Source organism: Schistocerca serialis, chromosome 4 (genome assembly GCF_023864345.2).
Source record: "Schistocerca serialis cubense isolate TAMUIC-IGC-003099 chromosome 4, iqSchSeri2.2, whole genome shotgun sequence".
Lineage (NCBI taxonomy): Eukaryota > Metazoa > Arthropoda > Insecta > Orthoptera > Acrididae > Schistocerca > Schistocerca serialis.
This window is the reverse complement of record NC_064641.1, coordinates 59,581,031-59,599,259: the sequence shown is the minus strand read 5'-3', so window position 1 is coordinate 59,599,259 and position 18,229 is coordinate 59,581,031. Positions and strand designations below refer to the sequence as shown.

Below are 18,229 nucleotides of genomic sequence, written 5' to 3'. Positions count from 1 at the left end.
CTGTTGGCCTATAGATGTGCTATAGCTGCAAGCCAAAATGATGGGAACCAGTCTGCACTTTTGTTGCTCAATTTGCTTCACGATCTCTATCACCACTCTTCTTTCTCTAAAAAATAAGACTGCCAAGCTAGTACATGAGATTCTTGTAATTGTAAAGTCGTGCAGCACTCCTTGTGATGTCCTGCCACTACTAAATTTGCATGTTGTCTGAGCCATAGAGCCTCTTGTGTTCTATTGGGCTGGAGCTAAAACCTGACTCTGGGAATCCAGGTGTATGCAGATTGTTGACAGCATTTATTGTGGAGCCCAGGGCATCTCTCATTTTGTTGTTGCTTTGATAGGTGAACTGTGACAATGGATGCACACTAATATCCACTTAGGTCCTAGTAGTAGCTGGCCAATAGGTTGACATACATGAGAAAGCCCCATCAGGTGCAGAAGTGAATATGGTGACCAAAGGCACATAACACTGTCATCGTGCAGATTAATAGACTACATTACTGGCTTGCCATTCATTTGTCAATTCCAGACAACAGGATCTTAGGATCTGACAAAGGACATCAGTCATTGCATCCCCACTTCTGCCATACAATTAAAAATAATATTTAATGGTGTTCTTGACAGACACTATGAGCGTGATGAAAAATGCTATAGTGTGCAGCTTGCAATGGTCCAGCGTTAAATGTACAAGCTTTACACTAGCCAGTTGTTACCATCTTCACTGGAGCATTGTTAAATCACAGGTCTCTCAGTTCCCAAAATTGCTGGGCTTGAATGGGTATGGAATCATGATAGATGCCAAAAGTTGTCCACTTAATTGTTTAGGTGGTATATATGATGGTAGCTGTATGGATAATACTGCTGCCGTCAGTTACCTAACTTCCTGTGCCATAAATGTGTGTGGACTTGCAACCACATTTTCTATTGGTTTTCACATTTCGTTGCCGTATGATGCCTTTGGGGAAAATGGAAGCAGCTGTATGAATATTAAAGAGCTCAGATGGTAAACGAATACTAAAACAGGAAGGGAAAGCTGAAAGGTGGAAAGAGTATATAGAGGATCTATACAAGGGAGATGAACTTGAAAGCAATGTTACAGAAAGGGAAGTGGACATAAAGGAAGATGAGATGGGAGATACACCACTGCGAGAATAATTTGTGGAAAAAAGGTCTCGGGAGTAGACGATATTCAATCAGAACTACTCATAGCCTTAGGAGAGCCAGCCATGACAAAGCTCTTCTGTCTGCTGCACAAGATGTATGAAACACCTTGAACTACAAAGAATATAGTAATTCCAGTTCCAAAGAAATCAGTTGCTGACAAATGCGAAAATTATGGAACAATCAATTTCATAAATCACAGTTGCACAATACCTCATGAATCCTTTACAGAATAATGGAGAAACTGGTAGAAGCAGACCTCGGGGAAGGTCAGTTTGGATTCCGGATAAATGGAATACGCAAGACATTACTGATTACTTACCTTAGAAGATAGGTTACAGAAAGGCAAGTCTATATTTATAGCATTTATGGACTTACAGAAAGCTTTTGACAATATTGACCGAGATACTCTCAAACTCTGACAGTAGCAGGGGTAATTACAGGGAGCAAAATGGTATTTACAACTTTTACTGCAACCCGACGGCACTTATTAGAGTCAAGGGGCATAAATGGGAAACAGTGATTGAGAAGGAAATGAGACATGGTTGTAGCCTATCTGTGATGTTATTCAGTATCTACATTGAACTAGCAGTAATGGAAAACAAAGAAATTAAAGTTCAGGAAGAATAAATAAAAACTGAGTTTTGCCAATGCTGCAGGGCAAATGCCCAAGCTGCTTCCACTCGAACTTCACCATTATCTAAATGTGATCTTGGAGACATGCATTTTTTGGAGCAGAATCGCTCCCTCCATGAGCAGCCCAGGCCATTTGCTCTTGGCGGACTTTTGTAGGGTATGATAAGTATTGGATGTCAAGAAAGGTGATCATCATCTTGTCTGTTGACAGCACAGCTTTGAATTTTCTAGGGGCATACCAGACGCTACATTCACAACCCCTAGACGTCTCACGTCACAAAGTGGCATATGAAAATTTCATCCTGTTTCTTATAATGTTTCATACCTTTTATTTGAACATTCCTTATACATTCCCATCCATGCACATTTGTTTAAAACTCCCTTTTCTTTAATAGCTACCTCATTCAGTTAGATTACTTTACTTTTTATTCTTCATGTCCAAACAGCTCTAATTGCATGTGTGTTTCTTTGTTAATAAGTGCCCTTTTTGTGTATGGAAAATTTTCATTTTCTACAATTAATGTTTTGGTTAATCTGCTTTTCTTTAACAAGTTCTCATTATCTACACTTCTGTTTTCTAGCTTTGTATTTTTTGAAACAGGATGTTACCACCTGAAATTTTTAAATGCTTTAGAATTATTTCCTGTAAATTTTCTTATTTGTTTGATAAACATATAAATTGGTAGTTCAATTTAGTTCTTGACATGCACGTAGCTTTCTTCGTAAAGAAACTATAAAGCACAAAAATGTTACTTTTTCGATACACATTTGCATAATTGTTAATGAAATCATGTAGGATGAATCAGTTCCATGATTCTGTTAATAATGCTACAGTAGTCTTTAATACAAGTGAAAACTTTAGGATTTCTTTAGCTACATACTACCAGTTCTTTTAAAAGTCTATGGAATAGTATTTGACCAAAAGAAGTATTTTGTTATGTTTAAAATTTGGTTTCAGAAAGTATGCCTTTTGCTACACAAAGGTTTCTCTATGGTTACATATTTCCTTCCCATGTCAATAGCTGCAGCCAAATAACTCATTTTTTTCTAGTGTTGTAGATACATCACTAACAGCAAATGCCAAATACACAGAATTATTCATTAAGTACCTCCAGTTTCCAAAGACTGCATGAAATTTATAAGCCATACACAAAACAGACGTGTTAAGGATAGAGCATTCCTCCTAGTTTTTCTCCCACCTTAAAGGGAGTGCTATAAGGCACCATTTGTGACTCTCTGTGTGTGTGTGTGTGTGTGTGGGTACGGCGCTTCATATATTACACATATGAACTAGGAGATATACTCACTTCCTGAGTGTATAGTTGTTTCATTGCCATCATCCAAAGCCCCCAGAGTTTCTTATAACCCAGTACATATTGTGAATGAACTGTTGAAATGCCCAATTCTGAAGAGACATGTACATTTACCACCGTCTAATTGATGAGTAATCCCAGAATATGCCATAAGACTAGAAAGTCTTGCAAAACACAAAGGGCATAAGTTGAACTCAATTGTTTGAGTAGCTCAATTATGTTTGCATCAACATGTACCCTAAAATTTGATAAGTACGACACGAACCAGCTGGCTGTAAAATCAAGAATTTCAGTGAACTTAAGTCTTTTTTAACAGGGAAACAATTCACAATCTTCAACAGATCACAAAAAATACCAACTTCAGATACTATTCCATTTGCAATATTTGGGAGTAAACGTATGAATCTTTCACAAACTGTAACAGACACAAAAAAAAAACATGTCTAGGACATGTACAATTTGTTTCTTTTATTCCTGTTTATGACCACAAAAATGTTTTGTCCTAGGACTAAATTTGGGTAGGCGGTTACCATTTTAAGGTCTATTTACAACACAGGCCAATAAGGACAGTATAATGGAAAGGACATATTGCACCTCACTGTAAAGATGACATGTTGAGTTGCACACAGGCGCAACGAAAAGACTTACACAATTTTTGGCCAAAGCATACTTCAGAAAGGAAACAATTCACACAAACAAGCACAGCTTGTGCAAATGACCACTATCTCCAAACAGAGATACAGGTCATGTGCACATGGGTTGTGCTTTCTTTCATTTGTTTGTGTATTTTTCCTTTCTGAAGAAGGCTTTGGCCGACAGCTCAGTGTGTAAGCCTTTTCATAGTGGCTGTTGGCAATTCAACATTTTCTCTTTACCGTGAGCAGCAATTTATCCTTTTCATAATATTGTTGATATCCTAATATGATGATTATATTAGAATATGTTTTAGATTAGATGGTTGACATTGCCCAAAATTAGATTTTTTTTTGGTCACACACTGGGATAAAGAAATATACCCATGGCAGTCTCGAATGAACAATCCTCTTCAAATCCAAACTTTTGACATGCTCAGGCAGATGTGTTCTCCTGGTGTCCACTATTCTGTTAATGCATGACTACCTGATCATTGTGACATTTCTCACTGAACACTGAAATTTTTTTCATTTGAACATCAAAGTATATGAAACTATACAAACCTTGAACTGACCCATTCCTCCTGAAACATATCTTCATGACAGTGAACTCTTAACCCCTCATTTCCTACACAACACTACTCTCTTCAAATTTGGCCTTGCATTACACTAACAAATTGTTTTTGGAAAGAACTGAACAATGATCCTGAAATTTTACTGTGGATTGTGACTTCTCACGAATAAAGTGGACAAATTCGACCAAGAATCAATACATTCTGTAGAACTGGAACGTTTCTGATAGTACGCTCCAAAAAATACCAGTGGAATATCTATTTGAGAAAATACTGTGAATACTACTTATCACGGTATGTTATTAAACATTTATGAGTTAATGCAAATAGTAAAATAAACATGAGACTTAATACAATACAGTATTTATTTTCTGTATGACAATTCCCAAGTACAAATCAGTTTATATTATTCCAATCTTGTTAGCAACATCTAATGCATCATAATCATGTGCTAACCTGACATAAGCCTTCTTCTTCCCGTCCGGCCTGAAACCAAAAAGAGTCATGCTAGTCAAATTATGCTTTCTCAACTTTGATAGAATTTATAAAACAAATTAGCCTCAGCAGACCCAAATTTGCATAAACTTGCTACCAAACAATGAACAGATTTAAAGTTACTCTTAATTAGAACAAAGATCCTTCTATTATATAATCCAAAACATTGTAAAGAATAGTTCCAGTAAATAAAAAACCTCACTGGTAATTAGCCATTTACTGTGCTTTTACTTCCTGTTGAAAATTAAAAAATGGGAGCATCCCCAGACTTCAATAGTCTTTCTTTTGTGCATTTGAAAGTTTAAAAATTGAGATAAAAGTATGTACAAGTACTGAGTGGAACGTAAAATATTAGGGAAATACATACCTAATCAAAGTATTTACTTTTGCTACATCAATATCATACAGTTTTTTCACAGCAGCACGAACATGGTGTTTGTTTGCACCTACATGGACTATGAAAACCAGTGTATTGTTGTCTTCAATCTTTTTCATTGCTGCTTCTGTTGTCAAAGGATACTTAATTATATTGTAAGCATCCATGCTGAAATAAATTCACAATTAATGATTTACTACTTGTACCAAATTCGTACAATACATTTAAATTAGGGGAGGCAAGTCAATAAAACAACTGAGTATTTCAACAGCCAAAATAATAAAATCTAAGTGTCAACAAGCTACTGTTTTCAAATGCAGCTTTATTATTTAGTGAAGGCAGCACTACATTCAATAACCATATCAGGTGTCTGTAAAAATAGTGTTCAATTCACTATAAAAAGACAAATCAAGAACACAGCAAAAAAGCCACAATACGTTAATTTAGACTGACATTGACCACAATGATATGTACAACCAAACTTCTTACCGGTTCCTCCTTGGAACAGACTTCCTTGGGTATTTTGGATTTCTGGGTGGACAGAATGTCTTTGGTCTACGGAAGTGCACTGATGTTCTGACCTTTCTAAAACGAGATCCATGCTCACCCTTGAGAACCTGATTTGTAAGAGAAAAAATTGCATTTCAATTCATGTTGAGATCTAAGATGGAAAGGGAACAAAGAAAATTTACACTGAAATGTTATTTGTTTTCAAAATCGAAAATGTTGGAGTCACGAGCAGCAGTCTAGTTTGGACTCATTCTGTGCACCTGACATCACATTTTTCTTTAACAGTCAATGCATTATTCAACAGTTTTGTACACTCCACTGTGATAAGCATAGGTAGTGCAAGATAAAGAAGAATATTTGATATGAGTCTTCAGGTTTGACCAGTACCATAGAAAACATGCAACAAACTAATGTGGTTTCAGGGGCGAGTTTTCAAACAGGTTAAGCTAAAGATCAGTCACCACAACCAGGTTCTTTAACCTATACAAAACTGAATGTATGCACCAAAAGCTGATGTCACTGCAGCATTAAATCATTGATCAAAGCTGTGACTCCCTCTTGATCCCCCAATGTGTTAAATGTGACAGTGGAGAGTTGCTGAATTTTTACTCTATTTGTAGTGAATTGCCATGGCTGATGGTGGCAAGCAAAAATTCTATGTAAGCTGAGAGGATTTGCAAGAATTAGCATTTTTTAAAAAATGACATACAAATTCAAATGTAAATGGGTTGTACTAGTTTGTAGCGTACTGTGCATCTTGTTGGCAACTGCTTCATTAATTCATATTTCAACAGTATCTTTTAAAAGCAACAAAACTCACTGACAAAATTTCCTGAAAACTACTATGAATAATTAAACCAAACATGTGACAAATTCCTACACAAGTACACAAATCCAACCTACTTTGTTTTAGACTACTTGTCATGTGTACCACTGTATGCATACAACACATCCACTTTTCACTGTAAGAGTATTGCAATGCAATCTGGCAAGTGCTGGACAAACAAAATAGTAATGCTAATAAGAAACACTTTACACAGTATGCAACAACTGAATATCTAAATTCTGTACAAATGGATTATTATTAAAAAATCACCACAGGGCACTAAACCATCACAACAATGTGTGTGTCCTAAAAGTAATGTAGTATCCCAAATGTGTTCTAGATCTGTATTAGCCACTCTGAAGCCTGCCTTCAAGGACAAGGATGTAAATCCAGACAAAATAGGTATATCTGCAGTCAATAGTGACAACTTTTTGAATATTTTCACCCTTTTCATTCAGGGGTTAATATTTACAGATTTAGATTATAATCTTAAGGTAGTTGTACAAAGTGTCTTCCGTTAAACTCTGGAAATTGGAAATATGCACTTCTGCCAAAGGAAGAGAATGTTACAGAATTCAATAATTACAACGCTGATCATAACTGACTCTGCAGCTCAATTTATTGAAGCTACTAATGTAACCAAAAGAGTTAATTTTGTCACTTTTAATGCATGTACACTCGTTTCCATTTTGGCAACTATTTCTGAGGCAGGATAAATCTTCATTTAGGAGTTCAGTAGTCCACCCCAATATCAGTATTTACCAGATTTTAAGGCAGAATGTGATTTTACTTCATAACATTGTTTTTAAATATGCAGCACAAGCGCTGAGAAGCACATTTTTGAGTCTCTTCATGCGCATTGATAGCTATCCGACATTTTCAACACTATAGAAAAGGATTGATCCATGCACATTTAATCCTACATAGCCGTATGTGACACCAATGTACCAGTACATTGGTGCCATGAATCCTCTATTTCTTACACACATTTCCACACTGAGCTTCACCAAATACTGTGCAATATCAGAAGATATAGTTTAATTTGTCAATATTTACGTGCACAAACTGATTTGCAACAATAACTGGTGAAATAGTTAACGTGGAATCAATTAGATTAATAGTCACACTTATTAACTAATTTCACATTTTTAGCCAGGATTTGCATCTATATTTATACTTTCAGTAAATGTGTTTTTGGAGTGCCTAGAAATTAATGTGGGTTATTTCACACAGTGCACAGAAAGAAACTGAATATAAAAGCGAACTTCAAATGAAATATCTTCACACATTACATTTGTTACAGAACTGCCACAGTTCAAAGCACTATAAGCACAAAGTAACTTTGCCCTTGATTTGGAGGTAGTGGTAGTATTAGCAACAAATTTTCTCACTTCAGGAGATAACCAAAAAATGTTAGGAAAGAATTAACAGAAATTGTGTAGCAAACAAATACCCACAACACTAAATGAAACCCACATCGACATGTCAACCACGCAGAAGGCATGCCTTTAACTTAACAATATGCAATACGTCAAATATTTCAACAACATGCAAAATTACGTATAACTACTATTATAGGCCTAGCATTCAAAGCTCTGATGGAAAAGCGTTGGATATATATTTGGTACTGAAGATAGGTTCTAAATTTGGAAACTTACAGCTACCACTTATAAAGATAGAAATTTCCTATCAATACATTTTACTTACCTTCCTCTGAATCCTGAGTGCCTTCTGCACTGGTCGTACTATCTTGCCTCCTTTCTGACTCTTTGGCGCAACATCTCTCTTGGGCTTTTCAACAACCTTCTTCACTGCTGGCTTGCCAGCTACAGCTTTGCCTGCTGCCTTACCAACAGCCTTTACTGCAGGCTTTGCTCCCGGCTTGGCGGCAGCCTTACCGGCAGCTGGCTTAGCTGCCGGTTTTGCACCAGGTTTGGCAGCAGCCTTCCCAGCTGCAGGCTTAGCGGCAGACTTGGGCTTGGCTGCTCCCTTGGCCTGTGCTGCACCTGCAGCTGGCTTCGCCTTGCCAGCAGCTCCCGCCGCTGGTGGAACGGGTGCCTTTGCTGGAGTCTTCCCAGATGCCTTTGCAGCACCTGCAGCAGGCTTGGCCGTAGCACCAGCTGGCTTTGCTGCAGATTTTGTGGCAGCTGCGGCAGCAGGCTTACTCGCAGCACCAGCTGCTGCTGGTTTGGCTGCAGCAGGCTTTGAACTAGATGCAGCAGGTGTCTGCTTGGGAGCTGGGGCAGCAGCCTTTGCAGCTGTGCCAGAGCTCCCTGGCTTTGAACTAGCCGACTGTTTTGCTGCCTTGGCTGGCGGTCCACCAGATGTTGATGCACCTGAGGCAGACGGAGCAGGCGTTTTCTCCGCCTTTTTGTCGGGTTTCCCTATGGACAAAACAATATATTCTTACTTCTATAGGTACTTCCTCTCATACCTACAGTAGGAAAACTGACACCTATGATTAATATGAAATATAATTCTGCTGTGCCCCCTTGCAAATTTGTTGTAGAAAACATTAATCCACTACACCACCACGTTCACTGTATATTGTATACTAAAATTCCCCTAACATCTTGTGGTGAAAGCACCCCTATGACAAGTGTAGGCCTACAATACAAGATGTCCTAGTGGGAAGTGCAACTGGGGCAAGGAACAAGCATTCATTCATGCATAAACACCGTCACGAGAGTTTCTAGAATTCTAGACCTTTGATACAAAAATAGGAGATTTTTACATATAGCGATTTCTTCTAACACTCACCTTGTGTGAAATATTACGACAATCCAAGAACCCAAGTGCACACGCATTTTTGACTTTTACATACGGACCAACAGCAAATTCACAGACCTACCCTCAAACCAGTAACACAAGTGTGACATTTTCAACTCATCACCTTAAAGTATGGACAAATTGCAAGGCGACTTTGAAAAGAAGCTTTCCTGAGGAAACACCTCATCACATTAACAGTATGTTTGTGACCAAAGTTTGGAATTAAAATCTGCGACGAGTAAATGGCAACTGCAATCTGAAATCTAAGTATGTTTCTCATAAATATAAAAATTACACTAATTTCAGTCGGAAAACAGTACGCGCTTAGAAAACAACTGCACAAAAGAAAGCATGCAGCATAATAAACAACATTACTGCACTAGAGAACGAAATAATTTACATCTCCTAACGTCCCTAGCTCGTAACTACATAGAAAACATTCCAGCAATACGAACCTGAAGATCAGAATAGAGCAACATCATTATCCCTATACATCACATGGTACAACATGTTACTTCTAACATCCGAGAGAAAACCTACGCATTAGTTGCCTTCACGTGGCACGGGCAAAACTGACAATTAAAAATTCTGCTTAAGTTTAACATCACGAAACTTTAATTACGAAAGTGCCCTGAAGCCTAGTAACACCGAAAGTGCACGTGTAGCTCTAACCAACCGCGTGGCTTGTTTAGAATACGTTGAAGGGGTAGCATGAAAATAAATAAGACAATATATCGACAGAGCCTGAAGAACAAAATACTCCTACCGATTCTCTAATACAACATACATTAATACATACGATACAAATAAATAAGATAGTATCTGCACTATAATTACCGGATTTTTCCGCAGGCTTCGGTTTAGGAGCCATCTTGATGAGTGATCCGCAAAGAAAGACATTTACGTTTGTGATAGTGGAAGTCGATACCGGATGTACCTATCGATTTAAAAACAAACTATCGACTTTATAAAGCGAATGACTGCATACATCCTGTACGAAAATTGAAATTGAAACTGAAAAATGGAAACCCCTGGTTGACTTATCAATAACATAGGGAAAAGATAGATTACTACTCGCCGTAAAGGTAACACGTTGAGTTACAGACAAATGCAATGAAAAGACACTTACACGCAGCTTTTGGCCACATTATCCTGCGGAATAGTAAACACAAACACTTTCATTCGCACAAGGGGGCAGTATTCACACACACATGACCGCGATCTCCGGCAACTACGAAAAAAATTGAGTATTTTCGTGTACTATTCCACCTGAGTAACAATAATATCCTCCGTAAAATACAGTTTGGGTATCAGAAGAGTTGCTTAATTGAGAATTCCATATAGATGTGGGCACATGTTCACTCAGTAAATTTTACAACCATTAAATAACAAAATAATACCGGTTGATATATCTACGACCTATCTAATGCATCAGAATATCCTCTTAGATAAATTGGGGTAGTATACAACCAATGGATAATATAATATCTGACCAAAAGAATGTATAAAGTTGCACTTAGTAATTCAATCAACGTAATCAGAGGATATTATTCTGATTGGAAATAAATCACATGTTGGGATCACCAAGGCTCAATATTAGATTCAATATCACTTTGTTTCTCATAAAAGCAAACGTTCTTCTGTCTAACGTACAACAAACAGAATTAGTTCTTCTTATGGATGTCACAGTAATCAATTCAAGTGCATATAGAGCAACAAAAGATATAGTAAATAATGTTCTTAACCCTCCACTGGTCACGCCTCTAGGAGGGACATTGGAGGTCGCGTTGTATCCGCGAGATACTGGACCAACGTTGCAACATTATCTTCAATTAACCCCAGATGATGGAGAGAATAGGTGAACAAAACACAGAACAAACGATATATGTATTAAAAATTAGCAATAGAGCATTAATTTATGAAAATTAGAAATAGAACTTTTATATATTGACATTTAGTTACTTCCTCAGTATACAGCATTTGTATCTAGAATATAATAATGAAACAGGTAGGAAATTAATACAAAATAACATCCCCTTCAGAGAAAGTAAAATAAAAATGGAAGATGTGTCATCGGCCATCATTTACAATGTCTTCATCAATGTCATAGCCATCGGGACAAACCATTGCACAGTGTTGCAGACATAAATATTCATCACACCCTTTGCACTTGTACTGATTGAGTCTTGTAGTCATAGCCATCAGGACAAACCATTGCACAGTGTTGCAGACATAAATATTCATCACACCCTTTGCACTTGTACTGATTGAGTTTTGTAGTCTTGCTCGCCCAACATATTTGGCATCACTTTCGCGTTTTGGTGCACTTGGCAGTTGTGCTGTTGAGTGTCGCAGGCATTTCATTTTGGTGAAGAAGTTCCAGAAGCCGGAATGAAATGGTCTGAGGCAAAATGGGGCAGCAGCAAACACCTTAGCATCTGGCCTCTTATTGGTTCTTTTCCCAGATTAAAGGGGACTGATGACCTCAGATGTTAAGTCCCATAGTGCTCAGAGCCGTTTTTCCCAGGTTAAAGAGGAAGATTCGGCGAGCCGGCACTTCGATTCCGTTTCCTAGACATATGATCCGGCTATTTATGCCAGCAACATTCTGCATCATGTAAGAAATAACCATTCGCAAAAGTCTTGTGCCTCTTTGAACATTGTACACAGAACACATTTTATCGGCCACGTCAACACCTATTTTATAGCTATTATAATAGGTAATCACTTCCGGTATCTTTTTGTCCGCAGTTTCATCGTCAGTCGCTCCATCCATGTTCACACTGGAAATCACAATGACTTTTTTCTTGTTATTTTTATTTTGGGGCACATACGACACCATAGTGCCATCTTTGCGGAATGCAAACCTACAAGAAAACGTTTCTCTCCTTTTTATCTCCTTCAATTCATTGGGGATTTGCCATTTGTTCTTTTTGAGTGTTCCCACGTAGGACAGGTTGTATTTCGTGACCAAGTCGTGAAGAAGAGTGGAGTCGCTAAACCAATTGTTAGCAGTGATACTTAGGTCAGAGTTATCTAGAAGAGTAACCAGACGTTCAATCGCATCAAGGGGTTTGTTGCTAACCAGGAAAGGACCGTCAGGGTTGCCTTCCTGCATAAACTTCCATGTTCCATGTATAGTACACACATGAGTAGACTGCAGCTAGTATCTTCAGCCTATATTTTGCGGGCTTGGATGGTATATACTGGATCAAATTACACCTGCCTCTGAAGGCCTCTAACTTTTCATCTATTGTAACATCTTCTCCTACACAATAACATTGTTGGCAGTTTAGTACAAACTTATGAAAAATGTCCCAAATAGGGGCAAGACATTCTAGAGCTTTTCTCTGTTCTCTTCTTTTTCTGTTGTCAAACCGCAGAGCCCAAAGTAAGAAACGGAACCGCACGAGAATCATGGTGAGTCAGAAAATCTCAATCCCGAATCTGCCATTAGCCCAGAAGTCTTCAAGGTTTAGTTTCCCAGCTTTGTTGAGTCCAGAAATATTTAAAAGCCCAATAAATACTTTAACTCTGTTTAATCAGTGGGTTTGACGTCTCTTTCCCGTGAATAATGATCTTTCACTGAATCGGTATATTGGTCTGTGGAACGTAAAATTATGCCCAACATTTTGCCACCAAATAAATATGCCAACGTGTCTTTTTGTGTGTATGTCACGAGCTCTACCGATCAGGCTCGGGATTTTCCTAAGTAGGTTATGTTTCCCCCTTTTTGACGAACGATAAGAAGTTTTTTGTCAGGAAATGGAGTCGACAACTTTCTTGCCCTTCTTTTTATGGCAAACATAGAAATCGTCGTTCTCTTCGCCCTCAGATAAAACATTCGTGTCGTTTTGCTCCGTTTCGAAACTGTCCTGACGTTCGTCGATTATTTCCTCTGCATCTACGTCACAGTCTTCTTATGGTACATTGCACACTGTGTGCTGTAGGCTTGGTACCTGACCTGAAGGATATGGTGCGGAACCCGTGAAACTCGAAATGTCATTAGGACTCATGTCACATCCGTCAGATAGGCGTTCTTGTAGGTTTTCGATGTCAGAAGGATTATTGAGATCATATTTTGGTCCAGTGTCCGTCAATAGCATATTATCATCCAGAAACATTCATAGACAGACGTAAAGACAGTACATATCACATGTAAAATATATAGTCTAGTTGTATCTGTGAGATATGTATACTTATTTGGCTATGGTATTATATAGGCTAGTAACTGACTACAAATGACAGACATCACTATGTAAACTACTTACATCAAGCACCAAAATCGGAAAGCAGACACAATGCAATTATGTGATAATATAGTTGTGTGGTATCTCTGTTAAACATAACAGCCACAAACCTATCAAACTGAAGTCGACAATGTCACCGCACGACTGGCACTCGCCCCACAACTAGGTAGAGGAATAGGAGAGGGGGGATCTTGGTCCAAATATGTGCAGGCCGCCTAGTACGAGAACACGTAGCTTTGTATCTGAGATATCACACATGACCAGTAGAGTGTTATAAGTCACATTGAGTGGTCTTCTGTGAATGCTCTCACTTTCAAATTTAGAGAAAAACAACATATTCAATTTTGTACAACTACAGGTATTACTCAATTGAGATGTATAACACACGGTGAGGATGTAAAAACAGGGTGGAAACTTCAAAAATCTTTGGTGTCTCTGTTAATGAAAATTTAAACTGGAAAAATCAGATTTTAGAACTTCTAAAACAACTTAGTTCAGCCATATGTACACTTAAAATCAATGCAAATCTTGAGAGACGATGATGATGATGATGATAATATGAGGTGCTCAACTGTGTAGTTATCAGTGCCTGTACAAATTCCCAACCTTTCAGTTCAATCTCGATACTTCCATGAATGATGATAAAATGATCAGTACAACACAAGCACCCAGTCATCTCGAGGCAGGAGAAAATCCGTGATCCCACTGGGAATCGAACCCAGGACCTCGTGCTCTGGAAGCGAGTACACAACCATGAGACCATGAGCTGTGGACAAATCTTGAGAGAGACAAATATGTTTCATACTTTCATTCACTAATGTCCTGGGGTAAGAGGGCTTTAAGGTGGGAAATATTCATTGCTCAAAAACATGCAAAAAGAATAATATGTGGTGCTCACTTACAACCATCTTGTAGAAATCTATTTGATGACCAATTCACACAGTCTTGTCACTGCACTGTATGTCAGGATGTATTCACACCGTGTGCCATGTCATATGAAGTCAATTCAAGTCATGTAATCTCAAATCACATGACTGTTCTCGACTGTTTTCTGAAATAAATAAGAAAGAACAATGAAACATATGTATAAAACCAACTGCTATCAGCCACAAACACCAAGACCTAACACAAAGGAACATAATGTCGAGGATGAGAGCATGAATGTTTACCAGAAAAAAATGGGCTTGGAAGTCTCATGATCAACAACAGACAATGATGTTAGACATCAGAACAATGTTCTTGATAACTGTTGACGGTGCTGTGTTGTGACAAAATGGCCAGTCTGAACTAGCCCTAAGAAGTTTGGCGTTTTGACTAATGCTTCACAGTGCATATTCATATATACACATACATATCTATAAAGTTTGTCTAAATAAACCACCACTGTTCAAAAGGAAGAATGATGTATGTAATTTTAATGAAATTTCAATACAAAAAATGATATTCGTTGCCCAATGCTACAACGAAAATTTGTTATTACTGCCCCAATGACATAAAATGTCTGACAGACAACAAAGTAAAATCTGAAAACAAATTGAAAAAGTTTATCCTTGTTCACAACTATTCTGCAGAATAATTTCTAGTATTGTCATGTATAAAAGGTGGTAGGTAACAGTTACTAACCCACTCTGTATATTAAGATAAGTTATGGTCAGCATGTAGCTATATTTACAAATGAATGTGTTATTTGAATGCAAGTTAACTCCTTCCACATCATTTGTAAGGATGTTGTTTAAGTTTTTATATTGGTAACGCCACGTAGCGCTCTGAATGAAAATCACTGGCTGTGCTGTGTGCAGTCTGTGGCTGGTTGGCACTGTTGGAATATTCGCTGTTGTAGTGTTGGGCAGTTGGATGTGAACAGCGTGTAATGTTGCGCAGTATGAGGTGAGCCGCCAGCAGTGGTGGATTTGGGGAGAGAGATGGCAGAGTTTTGAGAGCAGATGATCTGGATGTGTGTCCATCAGAAAGAGTAAATTTGTAATACTGGTTTTCATGAACTGATATACATATGATGACTTTTGAACATTATTAAGGTAAATACATTGTTTGTTCTCTACCAAAATCTTTCATTTGCTACCTATGCCTATCAGTAGTTAGTGCCTTCAGTAGTTAGAATCTTTTATTTAGCTGGCAGTATTGGCACTCGCTGTGTTGCAGTAGTTCGAGTAACAAAGATTTTTGTGAGGTAAGTGATTCATGAAAGGTATAGGTTATTGTTAGTCAGGGCCATTCTTTTGTAGGGATTATTGAAAGTCAGATTGCGTTGCGCTAAAAAAAATTGTGTGTCAGTTTAGTGTTGATCAGAATAAGTAAGGAGCCAAATGTTTGAGTACATTCAGTTCTACTCAGCTGTTTGAAAATCAAATAACGTAAGGGGTTTACCAGCACTGTCATTCATAAATTTTTCTAAGGGGAGTTTTCACATTATGTTTTATCATGCAAGTGGTATGTGGCATCTCCCTGAATTCTAAAATTTTGCTAATCCCACAGTCTGTCCTAGTAGGCGACTACACCTTTGTGATCACAGCTACATGCTCTCCAAAGCACCTGCTCCAAAGTGGACACCTATGGACAGGAGTGCCTTTCCACCCTACTACTTCAGCTTGTCTACCAGGTTTCTAACTGGAATTCCCATCAGTGGCAAGCCTTCTTCGGTGTGTGCTAGTGGTGCATGGTTGATGCAGCTTCTACTCCTCCTTTCGTTTTTGAACCAGTGCTCCCATCAGTGAACCAGTGCTTTCGTTTTGGGACCACTGAGGAACATTTCTTCTAGCTTGTCTTTCCAAAAGGTCTGTTGCACTTTGGTCCACACCTGTAACCTATGCCAGAACACTAAAGTGGGCCATCATATTCGCATACGCATTTCCTCATCTCTCCCCCCCCCCCCCTCCCTTGAGCACTGGTTCTTTCACGTTCACATCAAGATCGTCGACTCCCTGCTGTCATCAGATGCCTGTATCTATGTTCTCATAATGACAGACTGATTTACATACTACACTATGCATTGATGCCTACCAGCCCCCACTCCATCCATAATACTTGGATCCTCACCTCATTTTATAATGAAATGACAAAGCATATACCTATGTGTCCAAGGTGCCTCTTTAGCTGTGTCTGCGACAGGTTAAAGCCAACTTATGTACTCACCTCAATGGCACCCATACACCATTGACAGCTGAAGTCTCCCTGCCCACCAACAATGCCACGGATCCCACCGCTGCGCCATTGCCGATGCCACCCCTGACACTGCCATTGCCATGCATGACGCTGCTCTGCCAGCATCTTTGAACCACTGATCAGCGCCTTGGGCCCAGAGGCAGCCACGTCACTTCCCTTCTGTTTCCTTCCTGTCCCCTCTTCTCAGCTTGTGGAACCCGACACCCAGCAACCAGCACCCAAATCTGAGTCTGATGCCTCGCCTCCGCCACCCAATGGAGTCATGGGCGATGCTCCTCCAGCGGCCCCACCGATCCCGCCTCATCTGCTGAAGCAGCCTCCAGCACCCTGAAGTTGATGCCATATCCCACTGCTGTGCCATCATCTCACTATGGCATTTGGGAGATGGCAGCAACTGCAGCAGCAGCACTTGACAGCCCCAGAGAATACCAGTGTGTGATGGACTCTACATCCCAGCTACACGGTATATAGCCATACATGCTTCACCTGTCCAAGTGTCCATCCTGACCCAGCACTCAGTGCAGCTGTGCCATGTTGCTGGTCCTCATACTGCCCGACACAACCTCTATTCTCATCACTGTACCATGCAGCTCTTCTTTCCAGAGTTGTAGTACCAGCCACATCGCACCTCACTGGGTGCCCTTTAATTTCCCTCGCTGAATATCTGGGATGTACACTGTGCAATGAAACACCCATGGCGCTGGCAGCATTACCAGACATTTGACTCATACTTCAGGCACTCCCCCTTCTGCTGCTCCCACTCCTCATTGCTCCACACGGATGTACCTTCCCCGTTTGGCTGCCCTTTGCGTGCCTCTGTGTTACTCCACAAGCTCCATGCTGTGTTTTATCACTGTTTCCACCCCATCCCTCTTGCGAGCAACAAGCATACATTTATTTGCAGGTTCATGCCTGCAGCCTTTGTCAGGAAGTAGTCCCATCAAGCAGACACCTGAAATGTTGTCTGTGGCAGAGAATGTTTCACCTCATTAGAACACTGCACCTAGGCTGTCCAAACTGCTAAAGTAACTTAGGAACTATGAAGTTTTTTCATTTAATACAGCTAATATTTACATGAGGCACTCTAATTATTAGCAGAGACAGCAAATGCTTACAAAGACATACTTTTATTGAATTTCGTTCATTAAATGTTTTGAGTGACTTTCATTTTTCCTCTTGTCCCTCTAGATTTCTTCTCTCGTCAGCCAGTGAGTAAACTGGATACAATTAGACACCACTGCTTGACTAACACACTTAGTAGTACTATTATACAGAATATGCCAACATATTATCAAGGAAGGCAAAATAGGCTGACGTATCTTGTTATTTTGAAAAAGAAATAATAATGCTAAGCGAAATAAATTATTTTTGTTTCAGTGTATATCATGAAACTTCCTGGCAGATTAAAAATATGTGCGAAACTGAGACTTGAACTCAGGACCTTTGCCTTTTGGGGGGCAAATGCTCAATCGTGCGAGCTACCAAAGCACGACTCAGGATCTGTACCTC

The 18,229-nt window shown here is 39.1% G+C and overlaps 1 protein-coding gene across 1 annotated transcript; it reads right to left on the bottom strand.

The window, feature by feature from the left end:
• Positions 1-4,661: 4,661 nt before the first annotated feature.
• LOC126474045 (uncharacterized) lies at positions 4,662-10,208 on the bottom strand. The gene is made up of 5 exons (XM_050101457.1): positions 10,128-10,208; positions 8,229-8,905; positions 5,675-5,802; positions 5,177-5,353; positions 4,662-4,800 (listed from the first exon to the last, which is right to left on the bottom strand). Exons 1-5 carry the CDS (start codon positions 10,159-10,161, stop codon positions 4,716-4,718), a joined length of 1,101 nt encoding a protein of 366 aa, XP_049957414.1. The 5' UTR covers positions 10,162-10,208; the 3' UTR covers positions 4,662-4,715.
• Positions 10,209-18,229: the final 8,021 nt, after the last annotated feature.